This window comes from Mauremys reevesii, linkage group 5 (assembly GCF_016161935.1).
Source record: "Mauremys reevesii isolate NIE-2019 linkage group 5, ASM1616193v1, whole genome shotgun sequence".
Taxonomy (NCBI): Eukaryota; Metazoa; Chordata; order Testudines; family Geoemydidae; genus Mauremys; species Mauremys reevesii.
The window spans coordinates 73,894,949-73,919,168 of NC_052627.1; the positions used below are offsets into that span (position 1 = coordinate 73,894,949).

The following is a 24,220-nucleotide window of genomic DNA, read 5'->3' on the forward strand; positions in this document are numbered from 1 at the left end:
TGAACTTTTGAAGGCAAGCACAAAAGCACCTCTTGTCATGCAGTCCTCTACCCCATGTTAATGTGCTAGCTATGGGCCTGAGACAAACTAACAGAAACGTATATCAATTTATGCACCTATTCACTGTTATCCAGTCTGATGTGTATTATTTTCCCCAACAGCAGCAGCAACAGGTGGTGTTTAATTCTACCTCATAAGTACCATACACCTCTAAGCAAACACACCTACCAAATTATAGTGTGAATTATTTTAATACTCAAAGAAAAATGTTCCCCAGTGAACAGACTTTTTGATTCAGTTTTTTAATGCTAACTGAAGTAGTTTTTGTTCTACGTCAGTGATTAAATGAAATCCATCAGAGGATAACAGATAGCTTTTAGTATTTGTCAAAATGTGACAAATTAATGGCATTCCTAGTTGTCAAAATTCAAGGGTAGATAAAAGCTGAATAAATTTAGAGGTAATTAATTAATTCATTGTTTCTAGGAAAGTAGCACAGCATGTTCATTTATTTATTTTGAATAGAACACCATCACTTTAAAAAACAAAGATTTGTGTTATCTGTGAGTGGGATTGTTTTTTGTAATATCAAAAATCAGTGCTAGCTTTCCATAATATTGGATAATGATTATCATAACACAAGTTACTGGGCTCACTGCTGGGGTAGCTGAGTGATATTTGATGTGCTGATATATACTGGATATCAGTCTAGATGATGTAAGGGTCCCTTCTGGTATCATCATACTCAGACTCTATTTGTTATTTATCCACTCCTGAATTTGAACAAATGTTACAAAAACAATTATCCATTTACATTTGAAAAAAAATGTTATGATGTTGATTACTCTGACTCATTATCACCATCTTTCTCCTGGTTTATATCACTCTTCTTTGCTCATATTTTATTTTGTTTGTGCAGATATATTTACCTAAAACCAGCTTGCATCTGGGGCCTGATGCTGCAAATCCATGAATAAGGGTTTGCAGGATCTAAACATGTGAACATGAACAGCCGTTTTCAGTCTATTTTTTCTATTATTAAGATAAAAAGGAAGCAGTGGAAATGTCTGCTGGAGTCAGAATGACCTTTGTTAGTAAGTGCGGCAGAGGATGAGCTTTGCTGGCTTCACTAGTACAGCCTGTGGAAGAAGCTACAGAGTGTGTTGGGGGGAAATATGGATTGTTTGCCAGCCTAAGCAGACATAACAAAACCATGCATAAATCACTGTAATTGATGCACATTATATCTAATTTAAGGTGGTCTGTTGCCTTTTGCTTTTAAAGGTTCTAAGAGTCAGAAACATGTCCTAAGACCAGAGTCTCTTGAAGGAACAGATGAGGAGGATCCAGTGACAGCCCTGGAATGGGACCCTCTGTCGACTGACTATCTTCTTGTTGCTAATTTACATAATGGCATTCGACTAGTTGATTCTGAGTCTCTCTGCTGTATCACAGCATTTAATTTTCCTAGTGCAGCAGCATCAGTTCAGTGCTTAGCCTGGGTTCCTAGTGCTCCTGGAATGTTTATTACTGGAGGTAATCTTTTCTTATTGTTGATAGTTTATTGAATGGTCATAAATATAGCATTGAATCTCCAAAATAGGTACTGTACTTCATGTTTAATCTTTTCTATACCTTTGACTTTAATATCAATAGAAACAGAAATATTTTAACGTATTCTAGAAAAAATGAATGCATAAAACAGATGCAAACAGTTTTGCCATGGGTTTATCAGCATGGATTACAATTTGCTGGGAGATGGGCATAAGCAAGCAAGCCATTCCCCACTCCCCCGCTTCCATTTCTGTTGTTTTTGGAGCTCACTTGTTTCAATCCTTTCTCCTTTCTGAACCAGAGAGCAAAGGGGAAATTGTGGTTGAATTGTGGGAGAATTGTTGGAGTAGTAGAGAGAGAGGAAGGGTGAATTAGAGAATATTTTATGCTGTTGTTGATAGGTTTACCCTCTGTACTCGAATGAAGATGTAAAAGCATGCTTGTAACATTATTTTAAGAGTATACATTTAATTCAGTGTTTCACTTTTTGATTAATTTGGTGCTTAAATTATGTACATTGTTTATGTAGAAAAAATATTAATAAATGGAGCTCTTTTTAAAATCTCAGATTCTCAGGTTGGAGTGTTACGTATTTGGAATGTTTCACGCACAACACCTATAGATAATTTTAAGTTGAAGAAAACAGGGTTCCATGGTTTACATGTGCTCAATTCTCCTCCAAAGAAAAAGTGTAAGTATATATTTTATTATTGTAATTCAGTGCAGTGGTTGCAAGTTAAAATAATATAGTCCTTTCTCTTTGTGTCTGACCCTGTACACCCTAATCAAAACTCCCTGACTTTGGATCTACTTCTGCAGTTGTTAATCAAAACAGCTCTTGACACCAATGCATTTTTGGGCAGACTAAGTGCTATTAGATCAAACCTTTTGTTAAGTTCTTCCTTATTCGGCAGTCCCTCACGTAGGAATACTACAGTCTTGCTCCCAACCCCAGTGAAGTACGATATACATTCTCTTTTTATAACAGATACCTCATAACAATATGCAAAGCTTGTAGCCCCTTAGAATAACTTTACACAGTAAACAAGGTAAGGTAAGCTTGGTGAGATAATATCTTTTATTGGACCAGTTTCTGTTGGTGAGAGCGACAAGCTTTTGAGCTTATACAGAGCTCTTTGGTCACACTTGATGCTGTCTGGAAGCTTCAAATCTTGTCACTCACACCAACAGAAGTTGGTCTAATAAATAGATATTACCTCACCCACTTTGTCTGTCTAATAACGTGGGACTAACATGGATACAACAACACTGCATACATGTAAAGATGTGTAATGCAAGTTGTGTATTGATTCCGGTTCTCTAGGCCTTAATAGATTAATAGTATAAAAATCAGAAAAGACATTTTGTTGAGCACATAATCTCTTACCATGAAAAAGAGAGACTGAAAGGGAAGGTTACCTACTAGCATGTTATAGCATGTCATCCACTTTCTCACTTTTATTCTATGAATTCTTCAAACTTCCTAGAACACATTTTTGCACTCTTTCATCAGCCTAGAGACAGTATTTTGAGAATGTTGCATCAGATTTAAGCTTCTTACCTCCACCTTCAAAGCTGCATATACTTATCCTCCCTTATTCAGCACACATTGTTCCTGTCCCCTCCACACTGCCGACTTTCCCACTCTTATCTGCCTATTTATCAACTTGTCCCATATTCATCTCCCTGCCTTTTTCTATGCAACCTCTATGCATTGTACAGCTTCCAGGTTACCAAGGCATAGATCCATATTTAAGTTCCTTTTAGAGACCCATTTCTGCCCTACTACAGATAATGAATCTAATTATCTTGTTGTTCCTGGTTCCTCTAACCTCTTTCTACCTGTTTGTTTTTCCTTAGACTATGAATTTCATTCAGGAATGGGGCTATCCCTTCTTGAATGTCTGTAGAGCACTTAGCACATCTTGGGCATTTCCAAAAACAAATAATAAAGATGATAATATTGGTCTTATTTAACTTCTGTTCTTCTGTTTTACATCAGCCACCATTTTTCTACTACCAGTACCAATTCCTGTTACTTTTGTTACTGTTAGCTTGATATTTTGAGGAACACTATCAACTTGAATTTTTTGAAGAAAACTAATTTTCAAAAATTGTGGATTCTGGCACAGCACCCTTTAAATAGTATAACCTGTTATTTTTTAAAAGTTTCTTGAATATTTTTCTAAGGGATTTCTCTTCTCCTCTGTTGATGTTTAGAAGGATTTATTAGGAGACGCACAATATCGGATATGCTCAGGCCCAGCCTCTCACCATGGAAACCTTCCTACTTGTCAGCATCAAATAGGCAAATGAATTTTACAAGCCCTGATGTGAAGTGATGTAACTGCTGCTTGTTTTTAAATATGAAAAAAAGAAAATGTTAATATGTTTATATCTTTTTATTAAGCACTTTCATCACATTCTCCTACTAAAAATCATCATACATCATCTACCAGTGAGGCCGTTCCACCCCCAACTCTAACCCAAAACCAAGCATTCTCTCTTCCTCCTGGCCATGCTGTCTGCTGTTTTATGGATGGTGGAGTGGGACTTTATGACATGGGAGCCAAGAAATGGGATTTCCTTAGAGATTTGGTATGTCTCCTTTCCCCGTCCAATGTTTTGAATGAAATAATAATTAACATATATACAGCATTTTTATGCACAATAATCAAGGACTGAGCATAGAGCCTACAGTGTAGTGTGCAGGCAAATCAAATTCATAAATAAAAAGGGGCTGAAGATTTAGAAACCTTGTATAACAGTTCTAGAATGTTGAACTTAATTCTTCACTACAAAGGAAGGCTGCCAAATAATGTAGGACCCAAATTTGAACTACCGTAAAACTAATATTATTTAGTTAGGGAGCTACTTCATATTTTAAATATCAGTTTAACTCTTCCCATCTCCCCTCTTCTCCCACCTCACAAAAAAAAGTATTACTTTTTCAATAATGGATGAAGAGAAGGAGTATAATAGTTATGTGACCCTTTTTATGCTGCATGTCAATTATCCAGCCAGCACATGCAGAAAATAGTGCTGATGAGTTCACTGATGATGCTTTTAATAAACAAGGAGGTAAAAAAATGCAGTGTCATGTTGGATTTAAGTAAAAAACTAAAAAGGAGTATTGAGGAAAAAAAACAATCTACTCAACTGAAAAACCCTAAGCAAAGCAGGCAAATAAATATTGTTTTCAAATATCTCATAGTGTGATCCTGCAGTCCATATGCAAGAAAAGCGTCTAGTGAAACCAGTGAGTTTTGTCTGAGTAAGCACTATGAGCAAGCCTATGAAAATGTCATAGAGAAATAGAAAGTAACACAAAAACGTTAAACTACTAACATTACTTCATAATGTCTTTTTTCAATGATCAGGCAAGAATTAGAATTAGCAGAGCAGTTTCATGCAGCAAAATGTTGGGTTACACTGAGGGTGTGTTTGCACTGGGAAAATTCAGAAACGTAATTCTTTACTGATGCAGCTCCTTTGGTAGCAACCTTGGAAGCTTTAGAATAGATAAGGCACAGGCATTTTTACTACCAGGTCATCTAATCCTGGATTATGTTATGCCACTGGTGGAGAATTATAGGTCTGGTGTATTAAAAGTGTAAACCGACATTAACTGTGTAGACCTTAGCTCCTTCACCACTGGAGATATTCCAGGAGTTTGGTAGTACTCCACCACTTAGTGTTACTGATTTTGTTAAAAATGTTTTTAATGTTTATAAATGAAGAAAATGAAATATAATTTATTAAACAAAGACTTGTTTAAATATACGGACGCTTACTGTAAGTATGACTGCAGCATCCATCCATATCCATGAAAATGGAAGCAGAAATAGGAAACCAGGAAAGAAACTATTAGAACTCGATTTCATCTGCAAGCAGCCAGTTTGTTTATTTCCACTTTTATGGAAACAGACATTATGTCTGAAAACAAAATCAGGGTTTGAAAATAATGCTTTAGAACTTTCTCTACTACTTGTGAAAAAATAAGTCCACTTTCGCAAGAGCAAGAGGTGGCCAGCTACTGAAAATTGTACCTTAGAACTTTCATGTCAGTTTCACATACTTGTTTTCCAAAAAGGGTCATTATTTCGCTATAAGGCATAAAACAAACACATTTGGAATATAAGGTTTCACAGGAAAAACATAAGAAAATTGAGTTTTGAAATAGAAATGACTTTGCATTTAGGTACAGCCCAATTAATAACACTTCAGTCATAATGACTGATGCACGAAGCCAAATTCTGCTCATTTACACCTGTGCAACTCTACAGGGGTTGGCAGTGTTAATTTCCCCAGAGTGTGCACAGGTGCTGCTTGGAGTAGAATTTGGCCTATGATATAGTCTATTTTGCTGGGTTTTTTAAATCCTTTGGAAGAAGAGAGAGAGGAGAGATCCAGATACTTATTATACCTTTTACTATTAACTGATTAGCTGAAAAGTATGGCTCTGTTGGAGCCTGTAGTTGGTTTGGTAGGTTTTATTTTAGTGTTGCATTCAAGTGAAGGATCATTGCCTTTTTCCATTATAGTTTTCACTCACATAGTTTTCAGTTACTTAAAACTCAGCAATTCTTTTGCTTTATGGTAAGACTTCTAAAGAAAATATAATGGTGAAAATTGGTTAAGCATTTTTTTAAAATCTAGAAATAAAAAAAGTGTTTGGCAATTTAAGGAATTAGCTCTCAACCTTTCAAGATCACTGTACCCCTTTCAGGAGTCTAATTTGTCTTGTGTACCCCAAGTTTCACCTCACTTAAAAACTACTTGCTTACAAAATCAGACGTAAAAATACAAAAGTGTCACAGAACACTATTACTGAGAAAATTGCTCACTTTCTCAATTTTACCATAGAATTATAAAATAAATCAATTGGAATATAAATATTATACATACATTTCAGTATATAGTATATGGAACAGCATGAGCAAGTCATTGTCTGTATGAAATGTTAGTTTGTACTGATTTCACCAGTGCTTTTTATGTAGCTTGTTGAAAAAACAGGCAAATATCTAGATGAGTTGATGTACTCCCTGGAAGACCTCTGTGTACCCCATGGGGTACATGTACCTCAGGTTGAGAACTGCTGGTTTAAGGCCCTATGTAAATCTTTAAATAGCATGCTAAAATATTAATATAAAATGTTGATATAGATGTAAATATGTTAGAGAACTACAGTAAAGAGTTAAAACTACAGAAAATAAAGTTAGCTTATCAATTACATCAACTGTGTTCATGTGAGAAAAATCTTTAATGTACTAGTATTCATTATTTTTATTATGTCATTTTAGGGACATGTTGAAACCATCTTTGACTGTAAATTCAAACCCGATAACCCTGACCTTCTAGCTACAGCATCATTTGATGGGACAATAAAAGTTTGGGATATAAACACTTTAACAGCAGTCTACACCTCTCCTGGGAATGAGGGGGTCATTTATTCTCTTTCTTGGGCTCCAGGTAAGAGTATTAGATTTTAGGCATAAATATTATTATATGATTATTGAAATTTTCTGCACAAAATGCAGTTGTGCTGATGAAGTCAAGTAAATGCTCATGTAATTCTCAAGTTTGCAAGCTGGAATGTACATGCTCTTCTGTCCATCCCTAAGGAAAAATCCTTCCCTCTCCTCAACATCTATTTGTAAAAGGCCCTGATTGCACCAGAACCAGGGCAGTTTTGCTTCACTGGAGTGGAGGTAGGATTTGAGAAACCTGTGCAAGGACTTTCTTCATGTATTCATTGTGGGTCTGAAGGGGAGAGGCTACCTACCAGCAACTGTTGATCTTAGTCATACTCTGGAAGATGTGTCCCCAAGCCCAACTAAGGGTGTTGTTCAGAGCTTCTAACTTAGGCAGAATTCCCATTGACTACAGTGTCAGTTTTGCCAAAGTGCTGAAAGGGGCCCTTTGGAGGTATCTTCCTCAAAACATCATGTCCACGTAGCTATGTTTCTGCTGGCGAGTCTTCCAGGGGACAAGAAGATGAATTTTTCCCTATCCAATAGACCAACAGCAGAGCTCTTCTATAATTACAACGGCCTCAAATCTGCAGCAGTTACTTATTAGGTCATGCCAACCACTCCATCACCCTTACACAAATAAATGTGTTAGTCTCTAAGGTGCCACAAGGACTCCTCGTTGTTTTTGCTGATACAGACTAACACGGCTACCACTGAAACCTGTCACAAGGGTGACTGGAATCCCCCATTCTTTTCTTTATGCCCTGCATTAGTAGTACTAGGAGATATGTCATCATCAAATACAAATACATACAACAGAAATGTATTTGTAATTTGATTTGTGGGAAAGAAATAACTTTATCTGAAAGAGAAAATGTTGATCTCTTTCCACTTTTTGGCTTGCATCATCCCCCAAATACATTAGCTCCCACGTGTACAATATTTGCCAACATTTGAATTTGATCTGGAGAAAGAACTTGAACATACTGGTTTCTCTTTCCCCTCCTCCATAACTCCACCTACTTGAATATCTTTTCTGTTCCTCTGGGTCCTTCTCCAGATTTTCTCCTCTTAGTCCCTTAAGTATAATCCAAAATTCATTATTTCTGCACCATATAGGTGTTTTCTGTATGAGATGTGCCTGGTTAATAGCACCAGTTTCTGTTCTGGGATTGAGTCACAGTGGTGAGAAAGTGGAGACTTGTGTTTCTGTGTCTTATTCCCTGTTGTAGAATGTATACAGTAATGATTCCCTATATCATAGGAGTACTGTGAAGATGAATTCACAAATGTGTTTGAAGTGCTCAGGTCTTACAGTAATGGGGGCCTATAGGGATAGATAGTAGTGGAATCTGATGGTCCAAGACTGGAAGTAATTTAAAAATAAAAGTGATTGCTCAAGTGTCCTCACATCTGTCCTATGTGTGCCCAACTATGAGAGAGAGAGAGAGAGAGAGAGAGAGAGAGAGTACTTTTTCTGCTGTTCAGACAGGTTTAAAATGAAACTACATAATTTTCTGCAGGTGGTTTGAGCTTTAAGCACTAGACATCGTGTGGCATTTATAGTTTCAAAGAAAGCCTATGGACAACAAAGTGCTGTCAGGTGGTACATCTTGTCCTCTCTCTGCATTCAGTGCATGGGGTTGGCATGGGACTTGAGCTCATGTTTGCAACCAGTCAGTGTCTACCTTGCACAGCGGTGCCTAGAGTAGGAGGGTAGAACACATAAGGCTTTTGTTGGAACTGTTGCTTCTGAACTAGTGTCAAGTCCCCTGCAAATTCTGGGCTCTGATTGTGAGGCTACATTGCTAATCTGCCATTGCTATCATATAGTTATGTCTTTCTTTAATTAAAATGGAAAATTATATATATATAAAAATAACACTGATATTGTACTCATTATAATGTGTCTTTAATGTCTGTTCCTCCAAGGGGATTTGAACTGCATAGCTGGTGCAACCTCCAGGAATGGTGGTTTTATCTGGGATGTCCCTAGAGGCAAAATGGTAACCCGCTTCAGTGAGGTGAGATGAGTTTATTTTGCTTGGTTTCTTAAATGTAAGCTAGTGGCTCCCTCTAGTGCTGATCTAGATAAAGCTGGATCAGTGTTTGTATGTTTTAAAAAGGTATGTAACTTAACTTAAAAATATAGCCAAATGTATTACACCCAGTCTGAGCTCTGGAACAGGTACGACTCACTTCTTTAACTTGGATCCATCACTTCAATATCATTGCTTTACTAGTTGACTTACAGAGGTTCCAAAAGCAAAGTAGAATATTTCCTCTCAAAAGCACATGCATTCTATTCTATTCTATTCTATTAATCTTTGGACTCAAAAATATATCAAAATATAATGTAGTAGTGATTATTGCTACCAGATATAAAACTCAGGTTTAATTTATGGTCCTGAGGTCTCACTCCAGAATGACAATGCTGCATTAGTAATGCACTGTTATTTAATTATTGATTTAGACTTATAAAAATCTGTATTAAGTGCCCCTCTTGTGGTCTTGCATTACCTGGAATCTTAGTGGTGGTCAGTTCAGGTCCTGGAGCACTGATGTAATTTGCTCCTGGCATAAAGCTCTGTTTAATAAGCTGGTAGTGCAGAATGGTGCAAACTTCAGTTTTCAAGTGGTCTCAATGTGTAGCCCCATGTAGACCGCCTTACAGCAATCTAATCTGGAGGTGACAAAGACATGGATAACTGTGCTAAACTCTGCATCAGAGAGAGAAAAAGGGCTTCTTCTCAGCAGACACAGATGGAAAAATAAAATTCTTGACCACAGATGCCATTTGGGCATCCAGAAGCAACCCAAGATCTAAAAACACGCCTAATGTGTTACAAGTTACCTTTCCTCAGTCAGTGGTGTTGATATATATTCCACCAACTTTTCTAGCTGCTTCACACAGCCCACTAACTTTCTCAACCATGTCCAAGTTAAGTACCCAGCAGCCAGCTAACCCTCATCCAAGTTCATTAAGACACAAAGTGCTCACTCTGCAGTTAAGACTCTCTGATCCTGTAGATGGTTCTGGACCAGGCCTGACCGCAGCATAGTTTGAAGTATCTGGGGGTCACTGGAGTACAATGGCGCTCCAGCCACGCTCCCTTTTTCCTGGTTACATACCCTATATGGCCCAACAAGGCCAGGGCCTCATTATTGTGTAGAAGTGCAGTGTATGTACTGTATTTCAGGAAATGGGGTTGAATCCTACTAGCAAAACCACAGAGAAGTCAGTAATTAAGAGAAAAAGGGGTGAATTATTTCTTATTGATAGGTATTTTGCATTTTTTGAAGCATGGAAAGAATGGAATCTTCTGCATTGCCTGGAGTCATAAAGATTCCAAAAGAATAGCGACCTGCAGTGGCGATGGATTCTGGTGAGTGTCATGTTGAAAAGCAATCTGCTATTTGGGCAGGTGAACTTTGATAGCACCATATATTTAATGTTTAAGATCTTGGCATAAATAACCATTGGATGTGTTCTGCTTATATATATTAATATAAAGTTACATAGCACTACATCAACAGCAGACAACACAGTAGCAACATATGCATATATCATGCCATTTGCTAACAAAAATGCAGTATTGTTTCCTATTAGTGGTATGTACGCTACTGCTTGCATTATGATCAGGCAGCGTAGGTATGGAACTCTAGTTCCCGCTGTGTATACACTCTAGCTGTGGCGAGACAAAAGGAGGTGTGGCCAGGGAGTACATGAGAATGTCCAGGCACAGTGGAACCATTTACTTAATGTTTGTGGCACAGTTGGTTCATGTCACACTTGCCTAGGGAAGTCATGGAAGCTCATTCACTGGAAGTTTTCAAAAAGAGGCTGGATAGCCATCTGTCTTGGATGGTTTGGACACAACAAATCCTGCATGTTGGTAGGGTGCTAGATTAGATGACCCTTGTGCAGGAGTGAAAATAAGGTGGTACGGGACACCGGTATCAGCCCGTACTGCTGACTTTAAAGCGCTTTAACATCATTGCCCCTTTTGCCACCCCCCAGGCTGCTGATGTGTGGGAGGCAAAAGAAGCAGCTTCCCTGGGCCCGGCAATTTAAAAGGCCCCAGGGCTCTGGCCACAGCAGCAGTGGTCAGAGCCCCAGGCCCTTTAAATCCCCACTGGAGCCCCGGGCAGCGCGGGGCCACCAACATGGATGGGCTTGCTGGGGGACGCTAACCTCCCCCAGCCCTACCCCTTCCGCCCGAGGCCCTGCCCCTTCCGGGGGGAGGGGCAGGGCCCAAGCCAACCCCCACACTGGTAAGAGTTCAATTTTACTTTCACCCCTGCCGTTGTGGTCCCTTCTAATCCTATGGTTCTGTGATTCTATGCCTCTATGGAAAGGTATACTACCTCTAACCAGCCCTTGTATTTGGGAAACACAAGGACTATAACTGTGGCCTTTGTGGGGGCTGCAAGGATGGAAAGGTTTCTTTTGTTCTTCCTTCATTGTGCACTTCTGCAATCTGACTCCTTATTTTGATTATAGATGCACATAAAATCAGTTTTGACCTGGGTTGTCCTACTGAGTATGTTGGGTGTTTTTTTTTCTTACTACCATATTGTAATTGATTTCAGTATTATTCGAACCATTGATGGCAAAGTTCTTCACAAGTACAAACATCCAGCTGCAGTTTTTGGTTGTGATTGGAGCCAAAACAACAAGTGAGTAATAGTTAATTGAACTAATTAACTAACAACATTTACTATTTAAATGAATGACCATAAAGATAATGCAAAGGTATTTTAAAATGTGATATCAGTGTATTGACCTAGTTTTGTAAAGGCAGAGAATCCTGGGACCATACTGTAAAAGGCCAATTTACTCTTCCTTATTTACAGACATTATTATTTAACATGAGCTGCACTGCCATCTTTGGTATGCAGTTCTGTCTGTAAAAATATCATTAAACATCAATCTGGGCGCTGAGGATCACTTCAAATTCTTTTCCTTATGCAGCATCACCAGTAATACAAAATCTGCAGGCCAAATATTCTGCCCTCATTGAAGGCATGATACAGGTGTGAAGGAAAGTGTTTCACCTGTAGATCTTGTGTTACTGGTGATGATGTATGAGAAGAAAAGAACTCTTCTTCGCTCTGAGTGAATCTGCAGGGCTAGGAGCATGGAAGTCAGTGAGAGACCCAATGCCATATTTATGAGTCATTTTTTAGAGTAGAAATGCACTCTAAGTCTAATTTTGGGTGCAACAGGAGGCAGAGGGGGCAGGGACCAGTGGCTTGGCTTCCAGAAGAGGAGTCTTCCAGGCTGTGAAGGTTTTTTGGAAAAGATCACATTAACCATTTGGTCGTGCTTCATAGGAAAAACTGTATGCTGACCTATGGAATCATATGCCACTGAAGTGTACCAGATTTGGCTTCTCCTCCTGGCTGAAAAAAATATTATTTAAAATTTACATCATGTATTTTCATATGCTTCATTTTAAAATAAAACCTTAATTGATGTCCCACTTGTGAGCAAATAATTTAGAAATGGGTCATGTTAGTATCTAACATCCATAAATCAGAACAATTGTACTTCTAGACAGGAGAGTTCCAGTTCTTCAAACTAAGTTAATAAACGTTCAACAGGTTTCCCATTTGAAGTAATCAAAAATAATGTGAGTTATAAATGGGAAGCCTTGATGGTATGTCTACACAGCAGCTGGAGGGATGCTTCCCAGCACAGGAAAATAGACACATCTGCTTGAACTCGTGCAAGTCTGTCTACTCACACTGGGAAGCACCCTCCCAGTTGCCGCATAGACATACCCTCATTATAGCTAAACTTTAAAAAAGAAAAAAAGGAAAAAAAAAGATGCACTGTGTCAGTGATACAACTGACTTGCAGAGACATCAATGATTATATTTAATTTAGCAACACTGATACTAAAAATATATATATATATATATATATATATATATATATATATATATATATATATATTCCATGAGAATAATTACAAAAAGTTAGAGCATTTGTAATGTGTAAATTCAAGAATGGTGTAAATTGGTTACAAAAGGAACAAAGAGCACAAAATCTGCATAGTCTTTCCTGGGTGCATACAACTAAAAAAAATCTATTTGGAAAACCAAGATTGTATATTTTTTACAAAAATATAGACTTTGAACAAGTGTTTCCATAAATATTGGTCAAACTTTTAATATCTGGCTTTGTGGAAATAATTTTTCTAATATTTGTGAGAAGCTGCATAGATAGGAAGCAGAGTGGCCTCTTCCCCATAGAAACTTCAGTGTGGATAATTTGGCTGTGGCTTGTCCCCAGTTCCTTATAGCTTGTTGTGATGGTGGTCCAGCTTGTCTTAGTGGGAAAACAGAAGTGTCTAATTCTTTCTGGCCCCTTCATGTGGCAATAGCAAGCCTCTTAATTTCCTTTTCTCCCTATGGTCCATTCATGTCAAACTCTTCAGTTCTGTTCCTCTCTACCATAGGACAGACCCCACCTTACACAAAGAGATGATTTTAAAAGCCCTGGAAGACTGTGGTTTTAAAAGGTGTCTATAGTCTGTGGTGAGGATAATTTTCTCCCTCCTAGTCTTTGCTATCTGTATTTTAAAATGATCAAAAATATTTGCTTACAAAAGGCAAACACAAATATCATCATGTAGGCTAACTTATTTTAACTCGTAATATAAGAAAAAGGTAATTTAGAATGTGATCTTTAAACTTTCCAGAAAGCACTTCATTTTTTTCAAAATAAGAACACTAAACAACTTAAAGAAAAAGTAATCATTTGCAGAACAGTTAATTGCCAGAATATCTGTAGGAAATGGAGATAACAGTTTAATTCCTTTTTTAAAAAGGAGTGGACTGAAATTTCTATACATCTGCTGAATCAAATGTATATGTTCTCTCTGCAGTGCTTTCTCATACTATGCTGATGATAGCATCTTATTAACAATATACAATAGCAAAAATAATATCTGATCTGCTGTGTTTGTGAGGTTATGAGGTTGACTTACATTGTAATGTTGAATTTTTAATACTCATCTTGCAGCAAGAGCTGAAATGGAGTGCACAATGGGAGAGAGAAAACTGCAGGGGAGTTTGGCAGGTGCAAGTGAGATTGGATCGTAGCTTCTGGATGTGGTTGGAAAGGGAAGGTTCAGGGGTTCAGCAATTGGGAGGTCAGATTGGGTGCAGTGAAATAATGGGAGAACTGCACACAGCTGGATAACTTTTCATTAGGGAAATGGTTAAAAATAAAATACATAGTGATGGATATGTGACTTTATCACTTATTTTTCTGCCACTATTTGACTTTCATTTCAAATACCATTTCCATTTATTCATTTTTTTAAATTGTAGAATTATATACATAGCCTAATCCTGAGCACAACACATACAGACAGTGTTATTATTTAAAACCTTGTTCCATAAATATGGCAACCAGGCTTTAAGGAATAGCAGAGAAAAGAACAACAGGAAACAGATCTGTCATGTTATTTATTTATTTTGCAAAGTTTTGCTTCGGGCAGAGTTAGCCATAGGTGCAAAAAAGTATTCTGTTGTTACTGTGTACTCAATAGATTTATTGGAAAATAATGGGCTAGATTCTGGTGTAAATTTTGTAGCTCCATTGAAATTCATAGAGCTCTGTCTATTTACACTAGCTGAGGGTCTAACCCACTGTTTGTAGTTGTGTATCATATATTGAAGCATAATTTCAACTGAGATAAAATGAAAAAAAGCAAATACAAGTCAGATTTTCTGAGGTATACATTAAAATGTGTGCTACATTTGTATTTTTTAGAATTAAAAAAAATATATTTCTACTGATTCCAGTGGCTGATGATTGTACTGTTGTCATTTTGCAGAGATATGATAGCCACTGGATGTGAAGATAAAAATGTTCGTGTTTATTACCTAGCAACAAGTTCTGATCAGCCACTGAAGGTTTTTACGGGGCATACCGCAAAAGTGTTTCATGTAAGGTGGTCTCCTCTGAGAGAAGGAATCCTCTGCAGTGGTTCTGATGATGGGTGTGTATTCTTAGATTCTGTGAGAGACTTAAGGTCTCAAGTTGCACTGGTGCTGGCACCATAAAAAAAACCCCAACATTACTATCATTGTGTATATGAATAACATTTAAGGTCCAAACTGTAGCCCTGCCTCCTCCACAATGCAGATTCTGGCTTGGCTCCATGCCTGCAGAGCAGTGCTCGTGATCTGAGGAAGCCATGTGACAGATACATGACTACAACACTCTATACCCTACCCAGATAATGGAGTCAGTGACTGCCACTTACCACTTAGGGATTATATTGGGATGATACTACATAATCACATTGCATCCAAGACCCTGTGAGTGGAGGGAATAAGGTTCCCTTGTGTGGCTATCTAGAGCGTGATAGACTGAATATCATCTGTGGAGATCTTTGAAGGGCCCACACCACCCCTTCAGTGGCATTACTGATGGCAGCTGTGAATAAGAAAAGGGTCAGAATCCATGGGGGTAATGAAACTTCTCCACAAGGTAATCAGGAGAGAACTACCACCTCTTTTGTGATTCCCAGTCACTTTCCAACAGGTATCCAAAATATTTTTGGGAGGGGTCATAAAATCAGAGGATCAGAGCCTGTCCCTGTCTCTCCTCAACAGCAGGTCTGTGTGGATTACTATAGCTCTAAGATGGCAGTGGGGAGGCCTTGGCCTCTGGGAGGTGGGAGGACATGTGGGGAGCTCCTGGGTAGAGCCCTGCAAATCTGTGGAGATCCGCGGACCATGTTTGTGGATTGGATGCAGATACAAATTTTCTATCCATGCAGGACTCTATTCATTGGTATGATGATGCATTAAAAAAACACTTAATTTTGAGAGCTCGTGTTGCATTTGCAAGGCTGACAGAAAAAAAAATATTTTTACTTGTAAATTGCAAACTTTTTATTAATTCAGTGCGACAATAAATATGGAACTCTATGATATCATGAATACACGAAAAATTGTGAGGCACTTAGACTATGGTAATGAGGGTCATATAAGTACCTAGGATAATACGTAGTCATTTTCAGAGTAAAATCACACTCTAAAGTCATGAGTGAAATTATGTAACTATGTCAAATGCTCCCCTAAACAGGTGAATGTATACATTGCATAAGATTTCTGAGAGGAGGCTGTGTATGGGTGGTCACTAATTGTCTTTGGGCCATTTCTGATTCATGAGCTACATGCATATACAAAGTACACCCTCTGACTGTCAGTTCTGCTTTGTGATGCAGGGTTTGTAGAACTTTTCCTCTGCAGGTTTGGGGAAGCAAAAATAGGGCTGCTATACCTGCCCTGCACGTTCACTGGCATGAGTGGGCTTTGCTAGTGTTCAAGTAGATACGTTGCCTGTCAGATTTTAATCTTTTGTAAAAATAGAAATACGATGTTCATTTCAAGAAACTATTTGACTTAAAAAAACAAAACAAAAAACCCTCTATGCTTGGGGTTGACTGATTAGATTTAGCCAGTGTTTAGAACTATTGTACATGAACGGACATTTAGAAAATTAACTTGGTTATTCTTAAACAGAAAATATAGCAATGATACAGGCATGAATCGCTCCCTCCCACCCCCATAGCTGTTTGTGGGGTTCCACAGTTCCAGAAAACCCTGCAGAAACCATTGCTACCACATGGGAAATAACAAATAACAACCCCAAACTGGGGCTGGGAACGGAGCTGTGGCTCCAGGGAAGCAGGGGGCATCAGAAGGGGTAAGGAGGCCAAGGCTGGGGCCACAACTTGGGGCGGGTCTGGGGCCAGGATGGGAACAGAGCCTAGCTAGCAGCCGAGGCTAGGGTGGTGGTGGGGCTAGGGCTGGGGCCTGTGGCTGGGAGGGGAGCCATGGCCAGGCCGTGGTGCAGGTCAGCTGCTGTGGCCAGGTGCAGGGCTGGGGCTGGGCACGGGGCCAGGAATGGGGCCGGGAGCCAGGGCCGTAGGTGGGGCCAGGGCCAGGAACGGATCTGGGGGTGGAGAGAGGCTGGTTGGCTCTCCCTCCCCACTCCCTGTTGAGGGCTGGCCCGGGCCCTGCCACACACCCTCCCCGGAATGTTCTTCTTCCCCTAGGAGGGTGCTCCCCACAGTTTGGGGATCTCTGCTCTAGCAGTTATTTTGTGGAAGTTCGATACCTGTGTTACACAGGAGGCCAGACTAGATTATCACAATGATTCCTTCTGGCTTCGGAATCTTTTAATCTATGAATTTCAGTTATATTTTTGCAGTCATGGTGTATTTGAATTGAACTGATGGGTCTCTTTATTTTAGTGTTCTTTTAACAAATTGTATAGGGTGCCCAAAACATTGGATAAAAGCTCTTGTATTACAGTGTGTGTAAATCTAGATAAGTAAATATTCCATGTGAAATGTGAACTTTAGAATTTTGCTGAAGGTGTGATCATGTTTTGGTATATTGATGGATATATGCTTTTTGTGTCTTGTTTTCAGCACTGTTCGAATATGGGATTACACACAAGATGCTTGTATAAATGTTCTTAGTGGACATACAGCACCAGTACGGGGACTAATGTGGAATACTGAAATCCCTTACCTATTAATATCAGGCAGCTGGGACTATACAATTCGGGTGTGGGACACAAGAGATGGAACCTGTCTAGACACAGTTTATGATCATGGTGCAGATGTATATGGTAATATAGTTTTAAATGTTAATGTTTCCATTCTTATTTTGCTAAAATGTATTTATGTGATACCTTAAAAGTCCATAATATATTTTCCTTAAAACTAATTAGCAGATAAATGTTATTGTCTGAATAATGTTTAAAATGGTCTCTCCATTAGGATTAACATGTCATCCTAGTCGTCCATTCACTATGGCCTCTTGTTCTCGTGACTCCACTGTGAGACTTTGGTCTTTAACACCTCTGATAAACCCTCTCCAAATAAATATCCTGGCAGACAGATCTTGGGATGAGATCATTGGCAATACTGGTAGGTAAATTATACATACTGTTGTTTTCATTTGCTTTGAGTTAGATTACCTTTAATAAAATGTTTGTATACATAAACATTTGTGTTGATTAGATCGTGCTGTGGAACCAGGTGCTCCTCCCTTGCTATGTGGTAAAGTATCCAGGGATATTAAACAGGAGGTGGACAAGCTGATTGGTAATCCTCAAGGGAAAAAACTAAGGTGGTTTTCAGAATGTTTGTCAGTAAGTATTCCACAATCATCAACATGTTGCGTGTGCATGTATTCCTTAAATTAAATTGCAAAAGAAAGTTTCTTCTTTCTTCTCCCCTCCCCTGTGTACTATTTCCTTCAAAATAGGCTCAGAACATGCACGAAGGACTTCTGCTTAGTGATATTTTATAGATGGAAAAATGTCTCTCCTAGAGCTGGTTGAAAATATGGTGTAATCAGAATCAGAATTTTCTGCTGCAATAGATAAATTTCAGCAGAATTTTCCATTGAGAAAATCAACAAAATTCCTTTTGTTTGTCCACCCAAAATTAAACATTTTGTTTCAGTTTGTCAAAGAGAAGTGTTTCATGTTGGATTGAGTCTGCATTAAGCTCTGTGGTTGTCTGAGCTGCTGCAGGGCTTCAGGGCAGTTGTAGTTCCGGGTCAGTCAAGCCCCCTTTCTCACCTACTGGCCCCATTTGTTTCAGTCAAAAACATAGAAACAAAAAATTCTGAATCAGAATGTTATGGAATATTTGTTCTGCAAAAAGTATAAATATTTTGATGATTAGTTTTGATTCGGGATGAAAACAAATGTCAAAATACCAGAATTTCTCGTGTGTCAGAAAGTCTCTGGAATTTTTTTAATCAGCTCTAGTCACTACTATTAAAGTCTGATTAAACTTGAAGTCCTATTCCTAAACTTTTCAGGACTAGAATTGGGACCCAGTGCTTGCTCCCAGTTCAGAATGTATCAGGCATTAAAACTTATGACACTTTTATTTCTAAGAAGGCTTTTCAGGTCACTTTAATGGTGTTTTTATATGTTTTAGTTTAATCTCTCTCTGAGCCCTAGACTCATGGTAACCTAGGTACCTGGCTTTACAGGTGGAGGGATACAAGAATTAGACCCACTAAAACTTCTAAATCTTCACTAAAACATTCCCAGAATAGTCTTTCTATAACACATAGAGTAAATTAATGGTGGTGTGGTGATGAACAAAGGTTTTATCAGCGTTCATTTAGGATTATGCAGATCATTTGTTAGTTTGCCACATATGAGTAATGCAACCACTTCTAACTGATGGCAGTAAAACCTCCATATGACACCATCATGTGTTCTTTATTTATGATATCTCTGCTATTTTTTCACATGCTTCTTCAGTTTTATACAGATATCCTCTCCATACATGTGGTATGTGTGTGCTATGTATGTGTATAAGTATGTTGTGCTTTGTGGCTATATAACTGATACAGGTCTCATCTTGCACTAACTGCACTAATAGTTCTTACTCAAAAGACTGTAGTATGTGTCTGACCTGATATACTCTGAAAATATTTGCCTTTAAATTGACTAATACATTCATACCATATCCTTTGCAGGTTTCATTTTAATATCTCTTGCACATTATTGTAATCTCTTTCTTTTTTTTTTAATTATTTCAGCCTCCAGGAGGCAGTAAAAATTTATGGGACCTCGTTGCTGTAATAAAAGGACAGGATGATAGCTTGCTTCCCCAAAACTACTGCAAAGGAATTATGCATATGAAACATCTGGTTAGATTTAGAATGGTAAGTGAAGTATGCAGACTATGTGAAACTTGTTCATCAATAGTTTTATTTTTTAGTTATAAAAATATGAAAATCCACTGCTTTACAAAGCTGAACACTTAGAATGAAAAGGAGTCACATTTTAGAAAAAAGGCAGACATTTCTTCTTTTTGCAAAAGATCAGGTGTGAGGATAGAGCTCATGGACAAAAGTGAAACATGGATTATTGACAGAGGCACTGGATCACATCTCTAGTATGCAGGGCCGGCTCCAACTTTTTTGCCGCCCGAAGCGGCAAAGAAAAAAAAAAAAGATAAAGCCGTGATCGGTGGCACTTCAGCGGCAGCTCTGCTGCACTGCTTCATTCTTCAGGGGCAATTTGGCAGCGGCTCCTTCCCTCAGAGAGGGACTGTGGGACCTGCCGCTGAATTGCCGCCGAAGACCCAGACGTGCGCCCCTTTCCATTGGCCACCCCGAGCACCTGCTTCCTGCGCTGGTGCCTGGAGCCGGCCCTGCTAGTCTAGCTCTTCTTTCCTTGTGGAGTCTCATGGGGCACTGCCCTCCAGCATACCAATTCATGGCCCTGCAGATGTTTTGCATGCAGCACCCCTTTGTGTTCTTTCAATCAGTTACCCAGACTAGATTAATTCAAAACATATACCCCCTTCATGGGGTCTGATTTACTAAGTCTTTCTAGAAAGTGTAACTCACTTTTGATAGTCATCTCACTTCACCCCATGCTCAGTCTGTATAAGAGTCGTGGTCAACTCCCTGCCCCTGTTCAGGAGACCTCTTAGGCCCCCTTCCTGGAGCTGGGATAGGACCTCACATCATTGCTCTCTCAAAATAGGAGTCCCCAGCTTTCCTTCTGGGACAGGTCAATGAAACAGTCACCCTGTTTCTCCTTAAGCCAGGAGCCCCACCCCTCCTCCTGGACCTAGGTAATTCAGATAATTATTACTTCTCTCCTTAAGATAGGAGTCTCCAGTTCTCCTCTGGAGCGGGGTTGTAATTTAGCCAACCATAGGCATTCTCCTTTAGCTGGCCCCTTTTCCCCAGTTAACTCTCAGGCTCAGAGGGTTCGGCAGCCAGACTTCTTCTACTAGTGTCTGCTCTGCAATGACAGAGGAGGCAGTATTTAAGCTGGTCCATTTCCCTCACTTCATCCCCAGTTGATTGAGTGAGAGGGGAGCCTTGCCTTTCCCTCTTTGCAAGGCTCCTGGCCAGTGCCCATAAAGACACAGTGATTGGATTGCCCTGAAAACACCAATTATTCCCAGGACCGCTTCCTCTCTTTCGCTATCTCTTAGGTCCTTTTATATACATCTGAATTTCAGAATTTTGAAGGGCCATGTTACATGATGGGGATGGGCTGACCCCTAGGTACCTTATTCTTTAGGGGCAGACTACCCTGTCACAAGGATGTATTGCAGTGCCTTTGGTCCTTATCTTTAAGACCTTTCACAGGGTTCTGGTTAGGTTAGGTTAGGTTCTTGTATCTTATCACATTATCTCTCACTCTTGGCTCTATCAATGATGCATGGCCCATTTGTCCACTTCTCCCACAACCAACCACACACTTCCTTTCATGCTGTACTTATGCATGGAACAACCTTCTTCTTTCCCACCCACCCCAAAGGCAGGCTGTAAATCTGCTACTCTGATTTCCTTCAAATCCCTCTGAGGATCCAGTTCTACCATGATGCCTAAGGGAAACTGCCAGCAGGGGTGTCCAATTGTTTGTTAAATACACTTACTGTGTCTTGATTATATGTGTAATTTCTTTAGGGCAGGAACCATCTTTTATTCTGTTTGTGCAGCACCTAGCACAATGGGACCCTTGCCATGACTGAGGCATCTAGTTGCTACTGCTACTGTAATACAAATAATACTAATTTCTCCCATCCTCCTTTTGCCTTTTGTAAAAAGTTATTATTTCTGCCTTGTCCTGGACTCCGCCTGTCTCTCTTCTCACACATTAATAGGAACACCAGGAGTAAATGAGAGCAAAGGTTTGAACACACAGCTACTCTGTTGATTTAGTTGCTATGCAAAGGAGAACAGATGATAAACATTTTACTTGCGGTTCTCTGTACTGTTCTGCTCTGTATTAGAGGCATCTCTTATGTTGAGTGGTAAAATGCTAGATTATGATCTGTTAAAAACAGAGTGAGCGTTTCAAAACAATGGAAAAATGAAAACATTCTAGCAGCCTGTGCTGTGGAGTCAGACTACTAACTCTTGTTATTATGCACTTTGATGTTCAGTGTGTCAGATCACTTGATTATGTAAGCATGATGTTTATAATTCAGCACACATCTTACTCTGAAAATATGTTACTGAAAAAGCAAAAGCAAACAGAAAATCTCTTTGTCTTCATAATATCCCTCAGGATCAAACTTCCATAATTACATTTGAATTAGGCACATTCAAATCACAGCTGTAGAAAAAAAGACAAAAAATTGAGAGTAGGGCTTGAAACCTCCACTGACATGGCATGTAGTAAGTTTTTCTGGGCAAATGCCAACAAATTCTGAAAAGCTCTCAACTTTTCCCTACAGACTTAAAAAAATCCAGCCCTTATAGTTGTGTAGATACACTCAGTTCACATTTTCAAGGTTAACTCATCCCCAGTATTGGTCTCCTAAGTCTGCAGACAGACTATGCTGTCTGCTCTTTGGTGTCCTTAAACTACTGCAGACTAAAAACTGGGTAGAGTGTTGTCACTTTTTTCACTGCTGCTATTTGAGACTATTGTAGGGAGCAATGAAACAGGCAAGAGTTAGGTCAGTTTTATTCTGTTGCTTCTTGAGAAAACTGTAAGCACCAATAGATGCGGGCAATGGAACTGTTCTCTGGAAGGGTCTCTTTCAGATCATTAATCAGTGTTAGATAACATAGGGCCAAGAACTTATCCCTGCATTATCCACTTCGGTAAAGATCTGATTCAATCTCCATCTTCAGTAGTTGGTGTTGTGAAGTCATGAATGCAAAAATTGTTGCACATGCAGCTATGACTGGGTGATAGTTGAGATAAAATGAGAGTCCTTGACATGGGAGGAGGGCTAGAAAAGTTCACTTTTGCCTTATTTCTCTTAATTAGTGAAGACAAAATGTGATTTTTGTATTTTAACTCTATATAAATTTCTCTTGTATACAATTAGCACATGGGAAAATTCCCCTTCTCCTTTTAATAGTCATAACTGAAATCTTTACATCCATTATGGTTAAAAATATAAATAGTCATGGAGGGAATGGGACATGGCAGATTAGGAGGATTCAAGGGCAGAAACCAAACCCACCTACCATAATCCTACCCTCACTTAGATTCAACTCTATACTCCCATCAGAACTAAGGGCCTTAGTTACCATCACCCCCGCCCTTCTGTGTGTGTTTTCACAAAATGTGTATTTAATGAGTTTTCAAAATATACAAGGTAATGATATTTATGGGGTGGCATATGGATATGTATAAGATATCAATAAGTGTCTAAGAATGGAATGGAATGAAATGAAAATATATATCATCCAAAAAAATATGAATCAGGATAATGGAATGAAAAAAAATATGAATACAACTAATTAGCCCTAATGCAATGGGTGTAGCAATGTAATAGTTCAACGTAATCTCTTCAGTGTTTAAGGTCTTTAGTGAAAAAGCTGTTATTTATCTTCTCAAATGGCACTTTTAATATTACCATTAAAATATTTGATTTTAATACTTACTTGTCTTAGCAATAATTGTATTAATCAGAAAAAAATAAGTATAGTGCTTTTTTTCTTTACCAGTCCAAAGCCCAAGAACTAACAACAGTAAAAATGTCCAAATTTGGAGGAGGTATTGGTGCACCTAGCAAGGAGGAAAGGCTAAAGGAAGCAGCGGAAATACATTTAAGATTAGGACAAATTCAGAGATACTGTGAACTTATGGTGGAGCTTGGCGAGGTAAAGTACTAAACCAACTAATGAAGAACTAAGTACAGTAGAAAAGTCTAATAAACACTATCTCTGCATGAGAAAAAACAAAAGAGTTATAAATCTAGCAAAGAGTGATCTTCCTGCAATTTTGATGTTTTTAACCTCTACAGTGAAACGTAGCTTAAGGAAGCACCCAAAGGGTTAACAAAATGGGTTGCTCAGAACAGATTACTTTTAACTGAAGTACAAACAAAAATGTATTGACAAGTAAAATGGCATATTTTATATCTCTTAAGGGAGGGAAATGTTTTTGTGTCATAGCATCAGTGAAGATTAAAACCTAAACCCTGGTTATTTGTTCTCTGTTAAAATACTGTTGCTCTATGTAAGGTTGGCAATTCATGATAGCATTTCAGGTATGCTTTACCTATTGTGTCATTGTTGCACTTAATGAAACACTCACCTAGTTTCAGTAACTAGTAAGAAATGCATCTGCTTAAAACAAAGCTAATTGTGTGTGTTTGTGTGTATTCCAATGCTGATCTTGCTAAGAAAGCTTT

At 38.7% G+C, this 24,220-nt stretch overlaps 1 protein-coding gene across 3 annotated transcripts in view; it reads left to right on the top strand.

Annotated features, from left to right (window-relative positions):
* Positions 1-24,220, top strand: part of WDR17 (WD repeat domain 17) — a 107,013-nt gene that overhangs the window by 58,717 nt on the left and 24,076 nt on the right. For all 3 annotated transcript variants that reach the window (XM_039542258.1, XM_039542257.1, XM_039542256.1), the window contains 13 exons: positions 1,285-1,536; positions 2,123-2,245; positions 3,965-4,152; positions 6,858-7,026; positions 8,961-9,052; positions 10,332-10,414; positions 11,622-11,708; positions 14,882-15,046; positions 17,495-17,697; positions 17,849-17,998; positions 18,092-18,222; positions 19,638-19,763; positions 23,532-23,687. In XM_039542258.1, coding sequence (XP_039398192.1) covers positions 1,285-1,536; positions 2,123-2,245; positions 3,965-4,152; positions 6,858-7,026; positions 8,961-9,052; positions 10,332-10,414; positions 11,622-11,708; positions 14,882-15,046; positions 17,495-17,697; positions 17,849-17,998; positions 18,092-18,222; positions 19,638-19,763; positions 23,532-23,687 — 1,925 coding nt within the window. The remainder of the gene's footprint in view (positions 1-1,284; positions 1,537-2,122; positions 2,246-3,964; positions 4,153-6,857; positions 7,027-8,960; positions 9,053-10,331; positions 10,415-11,621; positions 11,709-14,881; positions 15,047-17,494; positions 17,698-17,848; positions 17,999-18,091; positions 18,223-19,637; positions 19,764-23,531; positions 23,688-24,220) is intronic.